Source organism: Strongylocentrotus purpuratus, unplaced genomic scaffold, assembly GCF_000002235.5.
Source record: "Strongylocentrotus purpuratus isolate Spur 01 unplaced genomic scaffold, Spur_5.0 spur5_scaffold_18, whole genome shotgun sequence".
Lineage (NCBI taxonomy): Eukaryota > Metazoa > Echinodermata > Echinoidea > Camarodonta > Strongylocentrotidae > Strongylocentrotus > Strongylocentrotus purpuratus.
The window spans coordinates 24784588-24805171 of NW_022145603.1; the positions used below are offsets into that span (position 1 = coordinate 24784588).

Sequence of the window (20584 nt, forward strand, 5' to 3'; positions counted from 1 at the left end):
AGTGGTCATGATTGACTGATTAGTGCATAGTGCGTATACAAGTTGTGCGAGTAAAAACAGATCCTCCTATGATTTAGGCGCTGATGGCTCCCTTGAACTTCTCCACAGAGGGCAGTTCAATGAAGTTGGTAGGGAGCTCATCCCAGTCCCGGAGTGTTCTTGGGAAGAAACTTTGCCTGTAGCTGTCAGAGTTGGAGCTGGGTCTCATGAATCTGTGTCGGTGTTGCTGACGTGTTGAACGGAGTCTTGGTTGGATGTAGTCTGGAATTGGTACTGCGACTAGGTGGTTGATGGCTTTGTAAAGCATGGTTAATCGGGCTTGCCTGCGTCTCTCCTCTAAGGGTTGGAGTGCTAGATCTTCTCTCATTTTGGTGACGCTGGCATCTCGTTGGTAGTTTCCGCATATGAAGCGTACTGCCCTTCTTTGGATTTTCTCAAGCTGGTCAATCTGATTTTGTCTGTATGGATCCCAGACGACGGAGGCATATTCTAGCTGGGAGCGTACCAAGGAGATGTAGGCCTGTTGTTTAATATGCGATGAGCATTTGCTGATGTTTCTTCTTAGGAATCCCAAGGTTCTTCCTGCTTTTGCTGCAACGGCATTGATATGAGGCTTCCAGCTGAGATGCTCATGAATTTCAACTCCAAGATAGGTTTGACTAGGTACGGCTTGCAAGATATCCCCTCCTATATACATTATACATTAATATTGACATTTTTATGTAAGAGATTATATATTTGTCAATTATACACCAAAGGTTAAAGAATCAAAGTAGCCTATGTAGTATAAACCAGTGGTATAAACATGTTTATGATGTTTCTCCCTCCTCAGATCTTTCTCAATCAGTGATGGAAATGGCATCCATAACTTTGGATTATCTATATACAATTAAGTAGGCCTATACTACAAATATCGAAATAATTAAGTTACAATTAACTTGAATTAATCATTGAAAATTATTCATTTGTAGCGAAAGATGATCGACGTCCCCTAAAGATCAATAACCGGGGGCAGAGCCTTATAACACATTTCATAACTTTCATAATTTTATTTTATTTTCACAACGATATAAATTAAGGTACAAAAGTGCACACTTATAGTAAGGCAAACAAAACAAAATACAAAAGGAAAGTTGTCAAACATTATACCACATAATAATTATATATCATATTACAGCCATGATAAGTGGAAGCAGAAAAAAAGCTGCAAACTATGGCCTCTGTATCAGTGGCGGATCCAGGAATTTCTTACGGGGGGAGCACAAAATCGCATGGGGTAAAATATATGAAAATAGGGATATTTTGCAATTTGAGAACCACATTTGGCGCATTATTAGTGTCCACCCGGGCAGCGTTTCTCGAAACCGTCATAACTACAAGTTCACCGACATCCCATTGAAACGTGTGTTAAACTTAATACACGCCTTTCAATGGGATGTCGGTGAACTTGTAGTTATGACGGTTTCGAGAAACGCTGCCCTGCACTTTCTGGAGAGAAAAAACGAGGCCTTCTGATTGGATAAAAGTTAGAGAAAAGTTATCTATCACGACGCGAGTCACGTCGCGAGACGTGGCGCCGGAAGTGGGGGGGCAGGGGGGGCAGTTGCCCCCCCAATCAAAAAAGTGGGGGGGCAAAACGCATTTTTGCCCCCCCAAAACGCCCCCCCCCCCTCCAAAAAAAAACAAACAAAACAGTAAAGGAGTAAACATGGTTTGTATTTTTAATCCAAAAGAACGAAACAATAATAAAAACCTGAATTAAATCAGATATACAATTCCATTCAAAGAAAAAGGAAAGTTCACAGGAATTAAATTTCATAAACATTGCGCATGCCACCTATACGGTATTTTAAATGGAGGTCTCTATAATAGCGATACGCGCATATCGTGGACATATTGTGCGAGAATGGGAAAGCGTGTCCGTGTTTTTGTTGTAGGGGTGAGAAGACATGAGCCCCTGAACGCTGGCGTACTGATGGGGGGGGGGGGTAATGTATTTCTTATTCGAAACAAGTGATTTAGAAATTTTGATGTTGTGACATGATTTTCCGGCATTTTTTTCTCCATTTTTTTTGTAAGTCATACCTTTTTATGCGTTTGTTGGAAAATAAGAAATTCCCACATTACTGTCAGGCGAAATACGCTTATTTAGAAGCCTTTATGTCATGGTCTGCAAAGTGGCTTGGCTCGAGCCCCCCCCCCCTCCTTTTTTTAAAAAGTATGTTAAAGAGAAAAAGAAAGAAAGACGGAAAAAAAAATAAGTGACCTGCCAATGTCACAAATAAGGTATAAAAAATGCTCATCTGACCGTAATTAAATGCTTAAAACCCCAGAGCTTACGGGGCCTCCACCCCCGGACCTAAGGCGGGCCCCTGGATGCTCATCTGACCGTAATTAAATACCTAAAACCCCCGAGCGTCAGGGGCTCTGCCCCCTGGACCCCAACAAGGGCTCTAAGGCGGGCCCCTAGATGCTCATCTGACCGTTATTTAATACCTAAAACCCCTGAGCTTCCGGAAGCTCTGCCCCCTGGAACCCCACCAAGGGCCCTAAGGCGGGCCCGTGGATGCTCATCTGACCGTAATTAAATACCTAAAACCCCCGAGCTTCCGGGGGCTCTGCCCTCTGGACCACACCAAGGGCCCTAAGACGGCCCCTGGATGCTCATCTGACCGTAATTAAATATTAAAACCTCTGAGTTTCTGGGGGCTCCCCCCCTTGGAACACGTCAATTGCCTTACAGAGGGCCCCTGGATGCTCATCTTACCGTAATTAAATACCTAAAACCCCTGAGCTTCCGGGGGCTCAGCCCCTTGACTCCCTGCCGAGGCCTATGCCCTGGACCCCACGTCAATTTACGCTCTACCTGATCGATAATACTCCACTTTGAAAAACGTTCCGCGGGACCTGCATGTAACGTGTAAGACTGGTGGTGATGCATATTTTTCGTCTGCCCCCCCCCCCCCACTTCCGAACTTTTCTCATTACGTCACTGCCCCTGGAAAGTGAGCCCCCTGGAATGTTTGCCCCCCCCCCCCCCCCCCCCCCCCAATCCCAAACTGCTTCCGGCGCGCCTGTTGTATATTATGCTTCGTTGCTGGTACTTCACCAGTAGTAGGCCTACTTGCAACAATTATCTGGAGTGTATAAACTGTGTTGTTATCAGGGGCGTCGCTACACCGTTTTTAGTGGGGTGAGGGGGGCGGAGGGGGGGGGGGTGTGTAAAGGACACCAATTACCGACAAAACTAGCCACCAATTACCGACAAATAAATTAATGCCAATATCACAATGTCTACAAATTTAACCCTATAAACCCGGGGCCAGGAACTAATTTTTTAGTTTCCCCCGCGGAAGCTTTGAAACTTCATTAAAATTAATTATTAGAGAAAGAAGACGATTCGTTGTACTGCTCCCGACTCTTACTTCTTGTTTTGCCCCTCGATCGAGTCCCGCGCGAAGCGCAGAAGCTACGACGTTAGAGAAAGAAGACGATTCGTTGTACTGTTTTCGACTCGATCCGTAATCCTTGTCTGAATTCAGTTTCCTCACTCCCGGGCGAAGCACGGAAGCTTTCACGTTTCATTAAATTATTACTCTGAATCCTTGTCTGAATTCATTTTTCTCTTCTTTTTTTCCTTTTCTCTTTCTTTCTTCTCTTCTCTTTCCTTTCTTTCCTTTCTTTCCTTTTCTTTTTCTTCTTTCCCTTTCATTAATAAAGTGACAGGTGTGTGTGGCCGGGGGGGGGGGGCGTCGCCACCCCACATCCCCCTTATCGACGCCCCGGGTGGTTATCCAAATATTCTTTTAAAAGAAATGCAATTCCTCATGATCTTGCACCTCTTTTCTATCGTTGTTTAATTCTCTTTCATTTTTCCTTTCTCCTTTAACTCACAAAAATTCTCTCTTTTGCCCCCCCCCCCTTTCAATCTCTTTTTGTTGTTTATTGTGCTTTTTTGTGGGGGGGGGGGGGGCTACACGCCTGGTAAGAGAGACCCAATATTATGCACACTGCAAAATTGCGTGCCCCCCTTCCATTTTCTTCCTTTCCTGCCTTTTCTCTCCTCTCTCTTCCCCTTTCTTCCTTTCCCCCTCCCTTTTCTCTATCTCCTCCCTCTTTTCTTCTTTTTCTCTCTTCCCTTTTCTTTTCTTTTCCCCTCTTTTTTCTCCCTCTCCCTTTTTCTTTTCCCCCTTCCCCCTTTTTTTTACTGGGGGGGGGGGGGGGGGGCGGGGGGCACGTGCGCCTTGTGCCCCCCAAAATCTACCACTGCTGTATGTAGGCCTTACCCTATATCACATACATAAGGAATTCGCCTGCCCCCTCATATGTCTATCCATCGGAAATGCAATATTTGAATTGAAGTGATCAAGGGGGGGGGGGGGGGGGGGGGGAGTGGTCATGCCCTTTGAATGAAACCCCGGGATGAAACCGCGCCGCTACTATTTAGTGATTTGCTCCTGCAAAGACACCATACCATACCATTTTGCATTTCTGCAGACAAATTTGAAAAATCCGAAGGGTATGCTAGCCTGTTTTGTACATTTTATCTTTCTATTACATCTTGTATATTTGTTGTTTTGAAATTTAGACTAATTTTGTTGGTGGCATGTAGATGTAGTTGTGGAAACTGATTTATTTGTGAGTGATTGATTGTGACTGCGAGCTCTCTGCCTGTGCCTAGTCCCACACGTTGATGTTGATGATGTTGCTAAAATTACACTTCAGCTCATATTCATAATCAATCAATCATATCCATGTTTGGTCAAGATTCAAGATTCAAGATTTATTTATTTCTTTCCACTTGCATAAAAAAAACATTTCATTCAGTAACAGTAGTAACAAGTTCATCGTAAACTAGCATAAATACATTAACAATGAAACAGTTAAGACTTTAACAAATGTGGAAAAAGAGGTGGTCTGTTAAAAAAGCACAGGCCACAGCTTGTTAAAACACAGATCACCTTTACAGAAACAACTTTCTTTTTTTTTTTTAAAGAAGTAGGTTATATTACAGGGGGAGGGGGACTAATACTAATCTAGTTACCTATACAGACTATAAATAAATATCAGATCTACCACTAATTTACAAAATATGGTAGACTAAAAAAGAAAACAGAATAAAGATAACGGAAAAGTAAAGAAATGGGGGAAGGAGGATAATGTACAACACGGGGGGGGGGGGGGGGGACATGCTATTCCAGTTACCTATATTGAATACTAATAAAAATCAGATCTATTCACTGTAGGTGTACAGTAGATGAAATTTCAGCTTACGTTTGAAGACAGAAGAGCTTACAGACTGCCTAATAGAACAGTCTAAAGAGTTCCAATACTTTGGTCCAGTATGTGCAAGTGTATTAATCCTAAGCTGAGTTATAGCTGATGATACATGGTATAAGGCAGCCTGCCTAGTAGAGTATTTGTGTATTTGGTTATTCTTTACAAAAATAGATGCTATTGACATGGGAGCTTCACCCTTCTCCAACTGATACATAAGATATCCCAGATATAGAAAATATATATCTATTATCTATATATATATATATATATATGGTCCTAAGCTATCGGTGTTCCACTGACCAACATGACTGAAATAATGCGTTTAATGGTCCCTTTTCAGGAAATTATGGGTCAAAATCGACATCCATGTTGAAAAATCGGCGCTAGTGTTAGGCAAATTCATGCAAAAAAATATATTCAAGAAATTGACTTGAAAACACATCAGACAATTAGTCTGAACTGAGTCAGGAGCAAATTTGAAGAAATTATATTTTTAAATGTTGTAAAACCAAAGATATAAGAAGAAAACTGACCAAGTATCTGTACTAAAAATCGTACATGTAAAATTGGTCGTAGACATTCGACAGCTGAAAATGACGCGCACGGTTGTGTGGTACGTGCGTTCTCGAATCCAAAATCGTATCTCACACACACACTCTCGCCATACCGCGAATGGTCCGTCGTGGGGAGCTAGCCGCCCAAGAGTTTGCCAGCGATACCAACGCACCCTCGGAGCTCCGCAGCGCACAATTTTAGCGGAACTCGAAAGGTTCGAGGTGGGAAGGTGGCGGGCTAGCTTTTTGCCAAAACCACGCTAGAACGTCTGCTGGCAAAGTGAAAATAACTACGATCGAGAACATCGTCGGTTTCAGTGAGATAATTCTGAATTCTAATTGAGACTATATAATAAATTATATCGACAAAGAAACCTCGGTAGATCTCTTATAACTATACAAAAGCTTGTTTATTTCTCGTTTTGACATTTGTTTTCGAGCCATTTTTTCGTGCGCGAGTCAATGCAAACTTTGTATTACCAAACTTTCAATACGCAAGGAACGGGGAACACTCGCGGACCCCGTATCAAATTCGTTGCAAAAAAAAATTTCAAGGGTGATTTTGAAGCAGTGAAGAAAATTTGCGCTGCGATGCGCAGAAATATACTTGAAAGAAACTTAAAAAATCACACCTGAATTTTCAGAAAATCGTATTTGCATTACCGAGCCTAGTTGTGAGTTGTTTATAACTCAGATTTTATGAAGATTTGTCGGAAAAAAATGTCATTTTTTTCCGTTTGGTGGTCATTTCTAGGTTAATATTTAAAAAGTTGCATCAGTAATGGGCCCGATGTTTCTCTTATCGTACTCGCATGTTATTTCTACATAGATTAAACATAGGATGGTTAGGGGTAAGACCGGATAACATTATAAAAAAGATATCCTTCCACCCTCCCATATCCAAGTTTTGGGCTGATTATTGCCGACCCACCGCAGCAAGGCCATTCAGATTTTCGTACGCTCGCGAAGCGCCCTCTAGTGCCCCATGAATGTGCCTAGCTAGTGTAGTTCCATAGGTCTATACATTTTTTAGCAGTTTAATAATAATATCCATTCCATTCTTAATCTTATTCTTAGCAAATGAGTTTTAGCCCAATTTTTTACTAATTATAATCATAATCATATATTGCAGCTGTATTTTAAACTCTCATTTAAATTTTATCCATTCTAGATCTTTCATCTAGGTCTAGTCTACGCACAAGGCAAAATGATTATGAAGAAAAAAACTGCACAAGTTACGAGTTCGTAATGACGTTATCACGATAGAAAAATATGAAAATTGCACCTTAACGGCTATATAATATTAATAGTTTGTTCTATTATTTTGAATCTGATCCCAAATTATTTGAGAAAGACCTGTCGTCAGCAGCCATCTTGATTTGAGTATTAATGAATATTCATAAGAAAGTTTTTGAATGTCCATAGTCTAGGTACTACGAACGAGTCCAGCCCTGACAACCGTACTCTAAGCAAGCATGAGCAACTGGGGAGGAAACTCTGGCTTCGGGTACTATGATGCAGGGGATGACGAGGACCATGATGAGGAGGAGTACGGAGGGGCCGAGTGGAAGAATGCTGGGAAGGACAGCCTCATCTTCCTCATCGACTGCTCCGAGCAGATGTTTGAGAAGGACGATGACAGGAGCCATTTTGAGATGAGCATTGAGGTATGTATAATAATAATAATAATAATAATCTTTTAAAGTCCACTCCAAATTTTATTAAGTTAAACCAAAAATGGAAATTCTTTTTGCCCAATTGATCGTGAGCCCGGCAGCCACTGAGCAGCGCCAGATCGACGTTGACCTATCTAATATCCCTTATTGTTGAACGCCAAACAAGGTAGCAGCAACTCCCGTCTTTTAACGTCTTTTGGTATGACGCGGCCGGGGTTCGAACCCACGACCTCCCGGTTGTAAGGCGGACGCTCTACTGACTGAGCCAACTCACCGGTATGGTGTTGATATCAATAGAAAAGGCAAGACTGTTTGATTCTCTGATGGCAAGTGGAATATTATTGCACATTTTGGAGGCAGCCACTTTATTCCAGTACACATTGACCTTGTTCACATTGGCACGTTTTCTTTTCTTTTCTCAATTCTTCAGTGTGCCAAGACTGTACTAAGCAACAAAATCATCAGCAGTGATAAGGATCTGGTTGGCGTGGTGTTCTTTGGGACAGAAAAGGACAAAAACAGTGGAAGTTTCAAACATATCTATGCCCTTCAGGTAAGCGGTTGGTTTAATTCTTTATAGGCCACACAAATGTTCTCCTCAGGCCTGTCTTCAGCTCGAGATTGCCAAATAGGCTGCTATTTCTGATTTGGGAAATAATCCTGAAGATACAAATCGTGTCTTCATCAGCTCGAGACTTGACCTTGGAACTCTTCGGGCTGGTGAAGATGCACAGGACAAATAGCAGGATATTTTGCAAACTAGCCCAAGATATCTTGGGATGATTATCTTGACCAAATATCCCGCAAATTGCCACTTCGGGCTGATGAAGACGCAAATTAACTGGATAATTTGCGATCAGGATAGTTCAAATAGCGGGATATTTGGCAATCTCGAGCTGATGAAGACAGGCCTCCTGTGCCACAAGATATTTATCATGGAATAGAAGTGTTCAAGATTATTGAATTGTTTGAATTAATCTATACCAGTGTTAAAAGGGTTGTGATGGAACTAACCAAGACTGGAAATGTGTAGTTTTGCAGAGCCATGCGTTTCACTTCAAGTAAATCTTCAGTGAATTGTTGCCTATTGTTTTGTGCAGAATTACATTTGTTGCTAACAAGCAACTGCACAAAGAGGCGAAGAAAGCATTTAAAGTGTTACAACATTACTGCCCCTATCATTTATTGGAACCAGCAACTATCATGATTGTTATTATCATTTAAAACATTAAAATAATTTTTTTTTTTTTTTTTTTTTTGGAGGGGGGGGGGGGGGATTTCATTGATCTGAATGGAAATTTGTTCTAGTTTAATTCAAAATGGTCACAGTTTTAAAATTGACTGACCCTCGTAGATCCAACGTCAACCTGGAAAAAAACAGACAGATGGGATAGTGGGAAGATTATTGGCAATATTGCTATGACACTGCGAAGCCCATTGGGCCTCAAGTTGATCATGTTTATGTTTCAACTGGCTGTAAAGAATTGATAGAGACAATATCGTAATAATATAATAATATTCTGCTTTTATATAGGGTGTAATACAATGTCTCTAAGCGCTTTACAGATATATACTATTAACCCGGTCATTTGATTCAGTGCTTGCCCACACACAATGTGTGCACAATCTCCACTCCCTGGGGAGCATTCCAGCCAGGCGTTACTTGACGCTCAAAAACTGTTTGACCAACAATGACAGTCGCATCCTACCGGGTACCCATTTAACACCTGGGTGGAGAGTAGCAGGTGCAGGTTAATATCTTGCAAAAGGATATTAGTGCCGTGTCGGGATTTGAACCCTTGGCCTCTTAATGCATTTCTAATCAACCATTTCATGTTTGTTTGTTTATTTATGTATGTATTTTCTGTCTACCTTTATTTTGAGAGTTGATTTCAGTTTGCATTTATATTTTTCTTGTGCATAACAGGACCTTGATCAGCCTAGCGCCAGTAGAATTCTGGAGTTGGAGTCTTTCCTTACAGGTATGTTCACATCCAGAATATGTTGTCATGAAATCGTGTGATTGTTTAATTGATTGATTGATAAAGCCCCACTGTACTTCTTGTAGCTTCTTGCTCCCTCTATATAGCAATTAGCAAACAATGCCTATTCGGTGCCTGTTGGTCCCCATGATCCCCTTTTTCTTATGTTAATTGAGAGCTGAGTTGATGAGATAGCCACCTGTCAGTTACCTTGGTGGGTGGTCTAATCCCCTTTGCCAAACTAGTACAGATGGCCTTTAATTGATTGATTGATCACACGACACACTTGCTCCAGCGACGTCGGTTAATATCATAGACTAACCAGATTTTTATGCCTCCGTTACGAAGTAGCCGGAGGCATTATGTTTTCGGGTTGTCCGTCCGTCCGTCCGTACGTACGTCCCGTTCTTGTGATCGCGTTATCTGAAGAACCGATCGATGGATTCCTGCCAATCTTTGGTCATGTATGTATCTTGCAGAGCCGATGAACTGATTAGATTTTGGGGTCATGAGGTCAAAGGTCAAAGGTCACAGGGCTCATTAGGTATGCAAAAACAGCTCGTGATCGCGTTATCTGAAGAACCGATTGATGGATTCCTGCCAAACTTTGGTCATGTATGTATCTTGCAGAGCCAATGAACTGATTAGATTTTGGGGTCATGAGGTTAAAGGTCAAAGGTCACAGGGCTCATTATGTATGCATAAACAGCTTGTGATCGCGTTATCTCAAGAACCGATTGATGGATTGCTGCCAAACTTAGGTCATGTATGTTACTTGCAGAGCCGATGAACTGATTAGATTTAGTGGTCATGAGGTCAAAGGTCAAAGGCCACAGCACACATTATGTATGCAAAAACAGCTTGTGATCGCGTTATCTCAAGAACCGATTGATGGATTCCTGCCAAAATTAGGTCATGTATGTTACTTGCAGAGCCAATGAACTGAGTAGATTCTTGGTTCATAAGGTCAAAGGTCAAAGATCATGGGCTCATTATGTATGCAAAAATAGCTTGTGAACGCATTCTCATTAGAACTGACAGATGGATTACTATTTAACTCAGGACATGTTGCAGAGCCAATGAACTGAGTAGATTTTAGGGTCATGAGGTCAAAGATCAAAGGGTCATATATGTATATGAGAAATTGCTTGTAATCACGATATTCTGAGAACCTGTCAATGGATTACAATTGAACTTGAATTCGAAAAATTTCTTCTGTTTTGGTTTGTAAAATTGCTCTATGACGGAAGCATCATTTTCGACTGCGCGCAGTCGAATTCCATCTAGTTAACTTCAACCCTGGACTAAACACTACCTAATTGCAACCCTAAACCTAATCTAAAACCCAATGGCAACCGTTTCACTTGCCCTATATCGGCATTTCATGAAAAATCTTTGAAAATTCTTAACTACCGGGTAGCCAAAAAATCATCGATATAAGGTGATAAGTCCGGATACTCGAAATGTTGGAAAGGGTGTATGTCATGTCTGTTACGCTGTAATTCCCCATAAAGCCCAGAGCAATCGCCACTTGCGCATTTGTTGGATAACTGAGTGGTTACTTGTATATTTCAGCAAATTATTGATTTAGTGGAGAACCAAAGTTTGATGGATTGATTGATTGATTATTTTTTTGTTTGGTTTGTTGGTTGGTTGATTGATTGATCGATTAATAAATTAATGGGTGATAACTTAAGGAGAAGGTTGTGTTCTGGACTGGTGAAGATGTGAAATAATTTGTGAGCTTTTTATTCTTTGTCACTTTGGAAGAATACCAAAGCAGAAATGTCCCCTAAAAAAGGATCGCTCTTCAAATACCTCCTTATAAAAACAATGTGACAAGAATGAGCTGATCATTTATTGACAAAACATGTGTGAATGAGCCATGATAAAGAAAACTATTCAAACATGATTAACTGAAGTTCATTTTGTTATAAATGCGTTTTTCATTCATTTTTTAATTTCATTCTTCTCTCTCTACAGAGGGCAACAATGATTTTGCCAACAAGTTTGGATTTGAAAGTGGCTACAGCCTCAGCGACGCCCTCTGGACGTGTTCTAACATGTTTTCACAAAGGTATGACATTATCAAATCATGGTAGAGTTGACCATGGATCTGTACTTGACTTGGCCCTTCACATGCAGTTCGTTTCAGAATAGAATGATTTCTTATAGTTCCATACATGCCAACTGTTCAGATTAAAGAGGAACATTCCTCTTTTTGGGAGAAGATAATTATCATTTTAATGCAGGTGTTCCTCTTCCTGTACAAATTTGTCTGTAGTGTTGAATAGGAGAGTTAGGATTGTTCCTCTTTTTTTTGAAAATAGCATAATTTGTACAGATTTCTGATTTTCAAATGTTGGCATGTATGTAGTTCCTGTGTGTCCCATTTGTCCTACATCAGATGTACAGTACGTGCTCCAGAGACGATTGCTTCACATTCAATTCCCAATATCTTACACTAAACCGTAAATGAATTCCAGACTTCAGCACTGGTGCATATTATTATTCAGTTTTTACTGGAAATGAAAAGTTTTTGAAATAGTACAAACAAATCAAACAAGGCCTCATGAAAGACCACCAAATTGGTGATGTGTGCCACCCTGTATAAATATCAGAAATAAATTAATAAATAGAATAAATGATGATGATTTTTTTCAACTTGTTTGACAGTCCACAGAAGGTGGGTCACAAGCGCGTTCTTCTCTTTACTAACGATGACCACCCCCATGACAAGAATGTAGCGTTCCAGCGACAGGCCAAGCAGAAGGCCAAGGATCTGGATGACATCGGGATCGAGATCCTACTCATGCATATGGCTCTGCCTGACTCTCCATTCCGCTTCTCTGAATTCTATCAGGTATGAGAAGAAGAGAGAGAGGGAGGGAGAGGGAGAGATAGAGGGAGATGAAGATAGAGGGAGAGGATAATAGAGAGAGGATAAGAGATAGCGAGAGATAGAGAGAGAGAGCAGGGGGGAGGAGAAAGAGAGGGATAGAGAGAGTGTGGGGGGAATGAGAGACAGAGAGAGAGAGAGAGAGCAGGGGGGAGGAGAAAGAGAGAGAGAGAGAGAGGGGGAAAGAAATTAACATTGTTTAATGATGTCAATGCCCCTGAGGAAGGGGGAGGAGCCAGAAAAATTGAAAATAAGATTGCATAGTTGGCATAAAATATCTTCAAAGTGTGATCTCTATACTGCCAAGCACTGCCAAATCAACATGTTTCTGTTTTTTGATGAAAATTTGAGAAGAAAGCGATAAATGATAATGAAACAATTAAGAGAGAAAGGAGATGAAAGATGATGATTTTTAGCTGTAAGCCTTTGTCAAATAATTTTTGTAACTGGAACTTTGCAGGACATTGTCCATGGAAGCGAGGATGAGGAGGGTTTAATTCCCGATGCTTCTGAGAAGTTTGAGCAGCTTCTGGCGAGGGTACGAGCAAAAGACCACAAGAAGAGGACCACGGGGAGGATTCCCTTCTCCCTCGGAAAGGGACTGGAACTAGGCGTGGGCGTGTAAGTTGGAGTAACAATAGTAATGATTATGGTGATTGTGGTGATGATGATGATGCTGATGTTTCATAAACGCAGGCTATGTTAAAATCTGTCCCTTGGAGAGAACGTTAAACGGAGGCCCGTCTAGAGTAGAGTCACCACCTTTGCACGCTGTTCCAATAAAGAGTAGGTGATGCCAAATAATGCAATAACCAGTACTATTTTTTGTGTGTTTGAAGGTACACCCTTGTAAGGCAGCAGGCTAAACCCTATCCTGTGAAGTTACATCGACAGACCAATGAGGCTCTCAAGAATAAATCTAAGATGTACTGTGAGGTGAGAAAAGCAGAATACTTATTGGTTTGGTTAATTGAATTAAATTTTGAATTTGAATTTAAATTGAATGTGAATTTTGATTTTTTTTTTTTTTTTTTTTTTTTTTTTTTTTAAATTTGAATTTGAATTGAATTTGAATTGGATTTTAAATTTTGAACTATGATTTTTGTTTGAGGCCGCCATCCCAGATCAGCGCTGTTAATGATGGTGGTCTCTTTGCACTTTTTTGACAGATAGTTAGGATAATACTTTAAATCCAGAATAATTTATTAATAGAAATAATACCTTCGTTATTATATATATATGGGTAACTCCATAAATTAGTGACCCACTTTGTGACATTTTTGGTGTCCCTGTTACATTAGGAACCCACACGTATTTGTGGCTCTGAGTAAAGACTTAAATAGTGGAGTGAGATTGTTAAGTGATTCTAGGTATGAGGATGCAATATTACGCTTGAAAATCACTTTACAATCTCACTCCTCCTGAACCTTGCAGTACACACCAATAATTATATGCTACATGATCAACTTTTTCTGATCAATTCCACACCGTTTCTTTCACAATGCAACCGCATGACCAGAACTCAACTGTATCTTTAAGTGACTTTCTTTGATATTAATATTTCAGGATACGGGAGAGCTTCTGATGCCTTCAGACATCAAGAAATACCAGACGTACGGTGGAAAGAACATCATCTTTGAGAAGGATGAGGTGGATGAAGTCAAGAAGTTTTATGATCCAGGTTCGTAACATTTTCATTTACTGTGTACCAATCACAAACAAGTAGAGGTGTCGTGGTCGAGTGGATATGTCACCGGACTGTGAATCACAAGGTCCGCGGTTCAAGTCCCGCTGCAGCACTAATGTCCTTTGGCAAGACATTGATCTACATTTGCCACCCTCCACCCAGGTGTTAAATGGGTATCTGGTAGGGTGCGAAAGTTAATGTGCTTAGATTAGCAAGTGTGCGCTTGTAAAAAATGGCAATCGGTCCTGAAAAGCGCTATATAAGAACTAGCTATTATTATTATTGTTAAGAATATACATTCAAACCTACTTCAGTGACCACCTGTCTACAAAGACCACATATTTTGTTTCCCTTGAAAATGGTTTCTCATTGAAACATGTACTAAAGGAACCTGTCTACAAAGGCCACATTTTTTGTTTCCCTTGAAAATGGTTTCTCATTGAAATATGTACTAAAGGAACCAGTCTACAAAGACCACACTTTTGTTTCCCTTGAAAATGGTTTCTTATTAAAACGTACTATAGGAACCTGTCTACAGAGACCACCTGTCTTCAAAGACCACATTTTTTTGTTTCCCTTGAAAATGGTTCCTCATTGAAACATGTACTAAAGGAAGCTGTCGACAAAGACCACTTTTTGTGTTTCCCTTGAGAATGGTTTCTCATTGACATGTACTAAAGGAACCTGTCTGCAAAGACCACCTGTCTACACAGACCACTTTTTGTGTTTCCCTTGAAAATGGTTTCTCATTGAAACATGTACTAAAGGAACCTGTCTACAAAAACCACCTGTCTACAAAGACCACATTTGTTGTTTCCCTTGAAAACAGTTTCTCATTGAAACATGTACTAAAGGAACCTGTCTACAGAGACCACCTGTCTTCAAAGACCACATTTTTTTGTTTCCCTTGAAAATGGTTCCTCATTGAAACATGTACTAAAGGAAGCTGTCGACAAAGACCACTTTTTGTGTTTCCCTTGAGAATGGTTTCTCATTGACATGTACTAAAGGAACCTGTCTGCAAAGACCACCTGTCTACACAGACCACTTTTTGTGTTTCCCTTGAAAATGGTTTCTCATTGAAACATGTACTAAAGGAACCTGTCTACAAAAACCACCTGTCTACAAAGACCACATTTGTTGTTTCCCTTGAAAACAGTTTCTCATTGAAACATGTACTAAAGGAACCTGTCTACAAAGACCACCCATCTACACAGGCCACTTTGTGTGTTTCCCTTGGGTGATTGACTGTATTTTGCTCTTGGTGGAAGGGGTTCCTTGTGGCTATACTGTATTCAAAATATTCAATTAACAGTTAAACTTCTTGTTGAGTAGGCTAGTTAACTTAGATATAATTTCCGAAGACTGGGCATTTATTAGAGAAGCATTCTTCCATTTTGCATTATATTTTACAATAAACCATTTCGTCCTATGATCTGCACATGGGCAGATCAAGGTCATTTCTACCAAAATGGTAAAAACCCACCTAGGTGAATACAGAATACCTGCTCTTGAAAGTTATGTAATCACTTCCGTATTTGCCGGCGTAAAGGCTGCAGTATTTTGGGAAGAGAAAACATCAAAAAGTCGGGGTGCGGCCTTTACAACGAAAGAGTAAAAAAAAAAAAAAAAAAAAAGTCAAAACCAACACGAATTTGCACGTATGGGACTAGAAACGGTAAAAAACAATACCACTATGGTACAGGACATTTCCAAACATCTTACCGACAATTTTATCTTGCATTGTTGACATGAAAATGAAAATAAACGTCCTAACACAACATTTGCCGATAGATCTTGATCTAAGTTCGTGCGAATGCATTGCAAAGGTAATGGAAGGGACAGTCTAACGGAGCTGCCGCGAACATCCATCCGAAGTCGCCATTTTGTTTTTCCATTTCATGCAGTTTCGCATTACATCGTACATTGTGGTAGGGGTATATCGGACACCAAATCTGCCTGGCAGTATTTTTTCCAGATGCACAAACTAGGACTACTCCATGTGCAAAAGATCTGTAGATATTCAGGGTCATTTGTACTATAACTATGAATGGGTCTCATCAGCCCTGTTTTCATCAGCTCGAGTTTGCCAAATACCGTTACCTACTATTTTCAGACTAGGGATATTATCCCGAAGCTCGAAATTGCGTCTTCACCAGACCGATACATTCATCACAAACTAGCTCAGACGGGCGCAAATAAGCCAGCTATATCCCAAATAGCGGGATTTTTTGTAAACAAGACCAAGATTTATCGTGATATTTTCTCAACCAAATATCCCGCTAATTGCAACTGCAGGCTGATGAAGACGCAAATTAACTGGCTCATTTGCGATCGGGATAGGTAAAATAATGGGTTATTTGGCAAACTCGAGCTGATGAAGACAGGTCTATCATAAGTTGATGTTTAATATTCAAGATGCAAGATCTTATCTGTGTTCTTCCTTCAATCATAGGCCTAACCCTGATGGGTTTCAAGCCCAGGTCGGCCCTCAAGAAGTATTTCCATGTCAAGCCAGCCCAGTTCCTATTCCCAGACGAGACCTCTGTTTCGGGTAGCAATACTCTCTTCAATGCGCTCCTGCAGCGATGCTCGGCCCGGGACAAGGTCGCTATCTGCCGTTACATTCCACGCAAGAATTCACCCCCAAAGTTTGTCGCCCTCTTGCCCCAGGTAAGAGTAGTAGGCTAGAATAGTTTATAAGATGATGACGTGGATCCTTATCAAATGATTGGTTGAAAGCGTACACCGTACGTGACCAGGCATTTATTTTGCCTAACGCGTAATTTGGATAATGACCGGTCATTCGTAAAATCTAGTTGAAAAACATCATTTTATAAAACATATAAAACATAATCTTATAAAACAAATAATACACATCATTTTGTTCGGGCATTAGTAAAATTACCCACACTCGATACTTTCAAAATAGTGCAAACACCCTCGGATACCGGCCCGGGCATGTTCGACTGTTCCAAAGGTACCTTGTGTGGGTAATTCTTACTAATGCCCTCACCGCTGTGTATTATTTGTATATTATCACAATGTTGGTTTCAATTTGTTGTGTCTACCACAGAAAGAGGAACTTGATGAGCATTCCGTTCAGATCACTCCTCCAGGATTCCATCTCATCTTCTTGCCTTTCTCCGATGACATGAGGAAACTGGAACATCCCACTCACCCGAGGGGTAAGTTTACTTGTTGAGAGGGACGAGGGATGGGGAATATTAATTGAAAACACCCCTCCTCTTTTGAAGATGAATTGTTCTTATAGTGTTCATATTCAATTCAATTCAGTATGGTTTATGAGAAAACTGGAACATCCCACTCACCCTTGGGGTAAGTTTACTTGTCGGGATTGTTTAGAAGGACGAGGGATGGGGAATATTGATTGAAAAAAGCCCCTCCTCTGTTGTTGTTGTTTTTCATGGATTTTATGATGTTTTCCATCGTCGTTGGATAATTTTTGCCACAATGATATGGTCGACCATACCAGTAAGACAGGGTCTGTGGATGATATTGTCTATAATAATGTTGAAGATGAACTGTACTTATAGTGTTGATATTCAGTTCAGTTCAATATTGTTTTTGAAAATTCCAAAGTAGTAGTCCAGCAACTAATTGCACAATACTTTACAACATGTAAAATCATGTAATATCATTATTGATTAAAAGAAAAAAGAACAAAATCAAGCTACTATGTTTATATAATACATTACATAAATTGTGTAATGTATTTAAACCCATGTCTCTACAAATGCTCCCAGGGAGTGGCGAATGTGCAAAAATTGTGTGAGGTCTCTAATTGTTTTGGGAATCTCTTTGAATCTCTTAGCTACACCTGACCAGATCGATAAGGCCATGAACGTCGTTAATAATACATACATGTAGATTGTGTAATATATTTTGACCTATGTCTTTAGGAATGCTCCCCAGGGAGTGGTGAATGTGCATACATTGCATGGGGTCTCCAGTTGTATTGTGAATCTCTGTGAATTTCTTTGAATCTATTAGCTACACCGGACCAGATCGACAAGGCCAAGAACGTTGTCAAGAAGTTACAGTTCCAGTTCTCCTCGGAGAACTTTGAGAATCCAGTCCTCCAGACGCACTACAGGACCCTGGAGGCCCTAGCGCTCGATAGGGACACCACAGATGATATGGTCGACCATACCGGTAAGACAGGGTCTGTGGATGAAAGTGATGATAATAATAATGATGATAATAAAAGGCATTTGTACTGCTCCATCTATCCATAACTTCTATTCTGATGCTCACAAGGAAAAAAAAGATAAAAAATAAGAGTCTGAATAAGTGCAATATTCTGGTGTCAAGCATTGCTGAAAATGGTAAGATTTCTTTGTGTTTCCCCTTGGATTTGAAACTCACTCACTGCTGGAGCTAAAGTTAGGATATGATTTCCAATGCTCTTTGAAAACGCATAGGAACGTTATATAATGTGATATGCGCTATACAAGAACTGAGTATTATTAATTGTAATTATTGTATTGATAAAGCTATGTTCTACCGGTACTCAAATTGTTCGTTATCTGTTGACCAATCAGAACCCAACAAAGAGATGATTGAGAGGAGGGCGGGGCCTGGCATCAGAGAGTTCATGGAGTCAGTCTTCCCCGAGGGGTACGACCCCACGGCCAAACCTGCTGCTAGAAAGAAGGTACAGGTCTTCTCTTCTCACACTTATCTGTCAGATCTTCTTTTAGATCAAAGAGAGATCCTTCCTTGGTAATGTGTTCATTTGTACAAAAGCAGAAAAATAAATAGAAGTAAAAAGGCGAAAGTTTGATGTAAATCAGACCAATAACAAGAAAGTAACCATTATTTATTTCTAAAAAATGAGATCATGTAATATCATTATTGATTAAAAGAAAAAAGAATGAGCGTTTCTCAAATTGGCAATTTGTTCAGTGTATTTTGACTAGCGTAATGCACATTTGTCGTGTACAGAAATACCATTAATTTATGTTTTTCTCCTAAGCATTTCCTCCCTAAGGGCATTACTCAAAATATTTAAAATACTGATAGCACATTATTACAGGTCCTGAGTCAAACGAGGGTTACAGTGACTCTCTTTGCTTTTCCCCTCCCAGGCTCAAATGAAGCCAAATCTATTATAATAAAAACTGCAATCTCTCTCTCTCTCTCTCTCTCTCTCTCTCTAGGCTGCTGGTGGTACCATTGATGTTGCTGAACAAGCCCGAAAAGAACAGGTAAAAAGGGAATTCTCCAACTGAATTGTGATAAATAAAATTTACAAATTTTTCTATTATCCTTGCAAAGAAATGGCTCAATTTATATTGCGATTCATAGAATTTAGATCTATGAAAGCCCATTAATTCAGACTTCCACAGTCAAGATGATTTACAGGGCTCCATTTCACAAAATTTGTCATCAGTAACAAATTACAGTTTTTGTTATAAGCTAGTGCATTTCTTGCTATTGATTGGTTATCAGCAGATTTTTCACAGATATTTGTTGTTTGTCATTGAAAAAATGCTTTGTTAAGTGGGTCCCTCATGTCTCTTCCAGAGCAATAATCTCATGGAATTTTCGCAGCCCTCTGTGATTTGACAATGTTCCTGTTTCTTTTATTTGAAAAGGAATTTTTTCTTACATTAGCAAAGAAGTGTTCTTCAAATATGGGCAATATTGTGGACTTAAATTAATGGAAATGAGATGTGCTTTCCTGCTTTATTTCAGCTAGGCATTGGCTGAGCATCAGACTCTGCAAATTTAATTTGAACTCTATGCAAATGCTAGGTGTAATGACTAATTTATTCTAATTCTTTCTTTTGTTTCATGACAGCTTTCCAAGTTGACCGTAGCCGTCCTGAAGGAGTTCTGTCAAACGAATGGACTTTCAACTGCGGGGAGAAAGAATGACCTCATAGGAACCATCAATGACCATTTAGGGTTATAAATTGAATTAAAGGGGAATAATGACCTCACACTCATTTGTGCTGTATGTTAGGGGTTCTGTGTAACTATACTATATTCAATATAAGAGTTTTGATTATTACTTCTATAATGAGATATTGCCAGTTTCAATACACTCTCAATATAGTCTGCATACATAGACTCTGATTTACCATAATTGCTAAAGCCTTGAGCAAAGCCTAGCTCTGTTAAACTCTGGCTACAGTATAGGGCCTATTGATTGCGTTATGCATTGCAAGTGGCAAGGGTTTGTGCCTGCAAACTCCTCTGATTACATGTAAAAGGGACACATGAGTAAGTAGTTAATACACACTTGAACTCTCCCTTAGAAATGGGTGTGTGTGTGTAATTGGGTTTTTACAGACGTGTATCAATCAAATGATTTATAGATACCACATTTACATGTTGCTGTCTGCAAATGTTTATTTTGGTGCCAAATGTACAGATTTTTTTATTTTTTATTATTGCAGTTGGACATAGACAAGCTTGTCTTTCTTCTTATAATTAAGAACGTCATTAGCAAGCCTTTTGTTTTGACGGACAACATT

At 40.0% G+C, this 20584-nt stretch overlaps 1 protein-coding gene across 3 annotated transcripts; it reads left to right on the forward strand.

Annotated features, from left to right (window-relative positions):
- The first annotated feature begins 4445 nt into the window (after positions 1–4445).
- Positions 4446–20044, forward strand: LOC752879 (X-ray repair cross-complementing protein 6). 3 transcript variants are annotated; one of them, XM_030989561.1, is made up of 15 exons: positions 4446–4519; positions 7265–7501; positions 7941–8063; positions 9438–9492; positions 11476–11569; positions 12169–12355; positions 12852–13012; positions 13231–13327; positions 13958–14072; positions 16534–16751; positions 17155–17266; positions 18093–18254; positions 18644–18756; positions 19262–19309; positions 19906–20044. In XM_030989561.1, the coding sequence occupies exons 2-15, from the start codon at positions 7310–7312 to the stop codon at positions 20017–20019; spliced, it is 1791 nt and encodes a 596-aa protein (XP_030845421.1). In that variant the 5' UTR covers positions 4446–4519; positions 7265–7309; the 3' UTR covers positions 20020–20044. The 3 variants fall into 3 exon arrangements, with proteins under 3 accessions (XP_030845421.1, XP_030845420.1, XP_030845422.1); XM_030989560.1 differs by having other exon boundaries at positions 4450–4519; positions 7260–7501; XM_030989562.1 differs by lacking the exon at positions 18644–18756 and having other exon boundaries at positions 4450–4519; positions 7260–7501; positions 19906–19986.
- Positions 20045–20584: the final 540 nt, after the last annotated feature.

What these genes read in the sequence shown, in the direction of transcription:
- LOC752879 (XM_030989561.1), top strand. Translation starts at nt 7,310, where the DNA reads ATGAGCAACTGGGGAGGAAACTCTGGCTTCGGGTACTATGATGCAGGG. An exon ending in ATTTTGAGATGAGCATTGAG is followed by an intron (nt 7,502 to 7,940) that starts GTATGTATAATA and finishes TCAATTCTTCAG; the next exon opens with TGTGCCAAGACTGTACTAAG. An exon ending in TCTAACATGTTTTCACAAAG is followed by an intron (nt 11,570 to 12,168) that starts GTATGACATTAT and finishes CTTGTTTGACAG; the next exon opens with TCCACAGAAGGTGGGTCACA.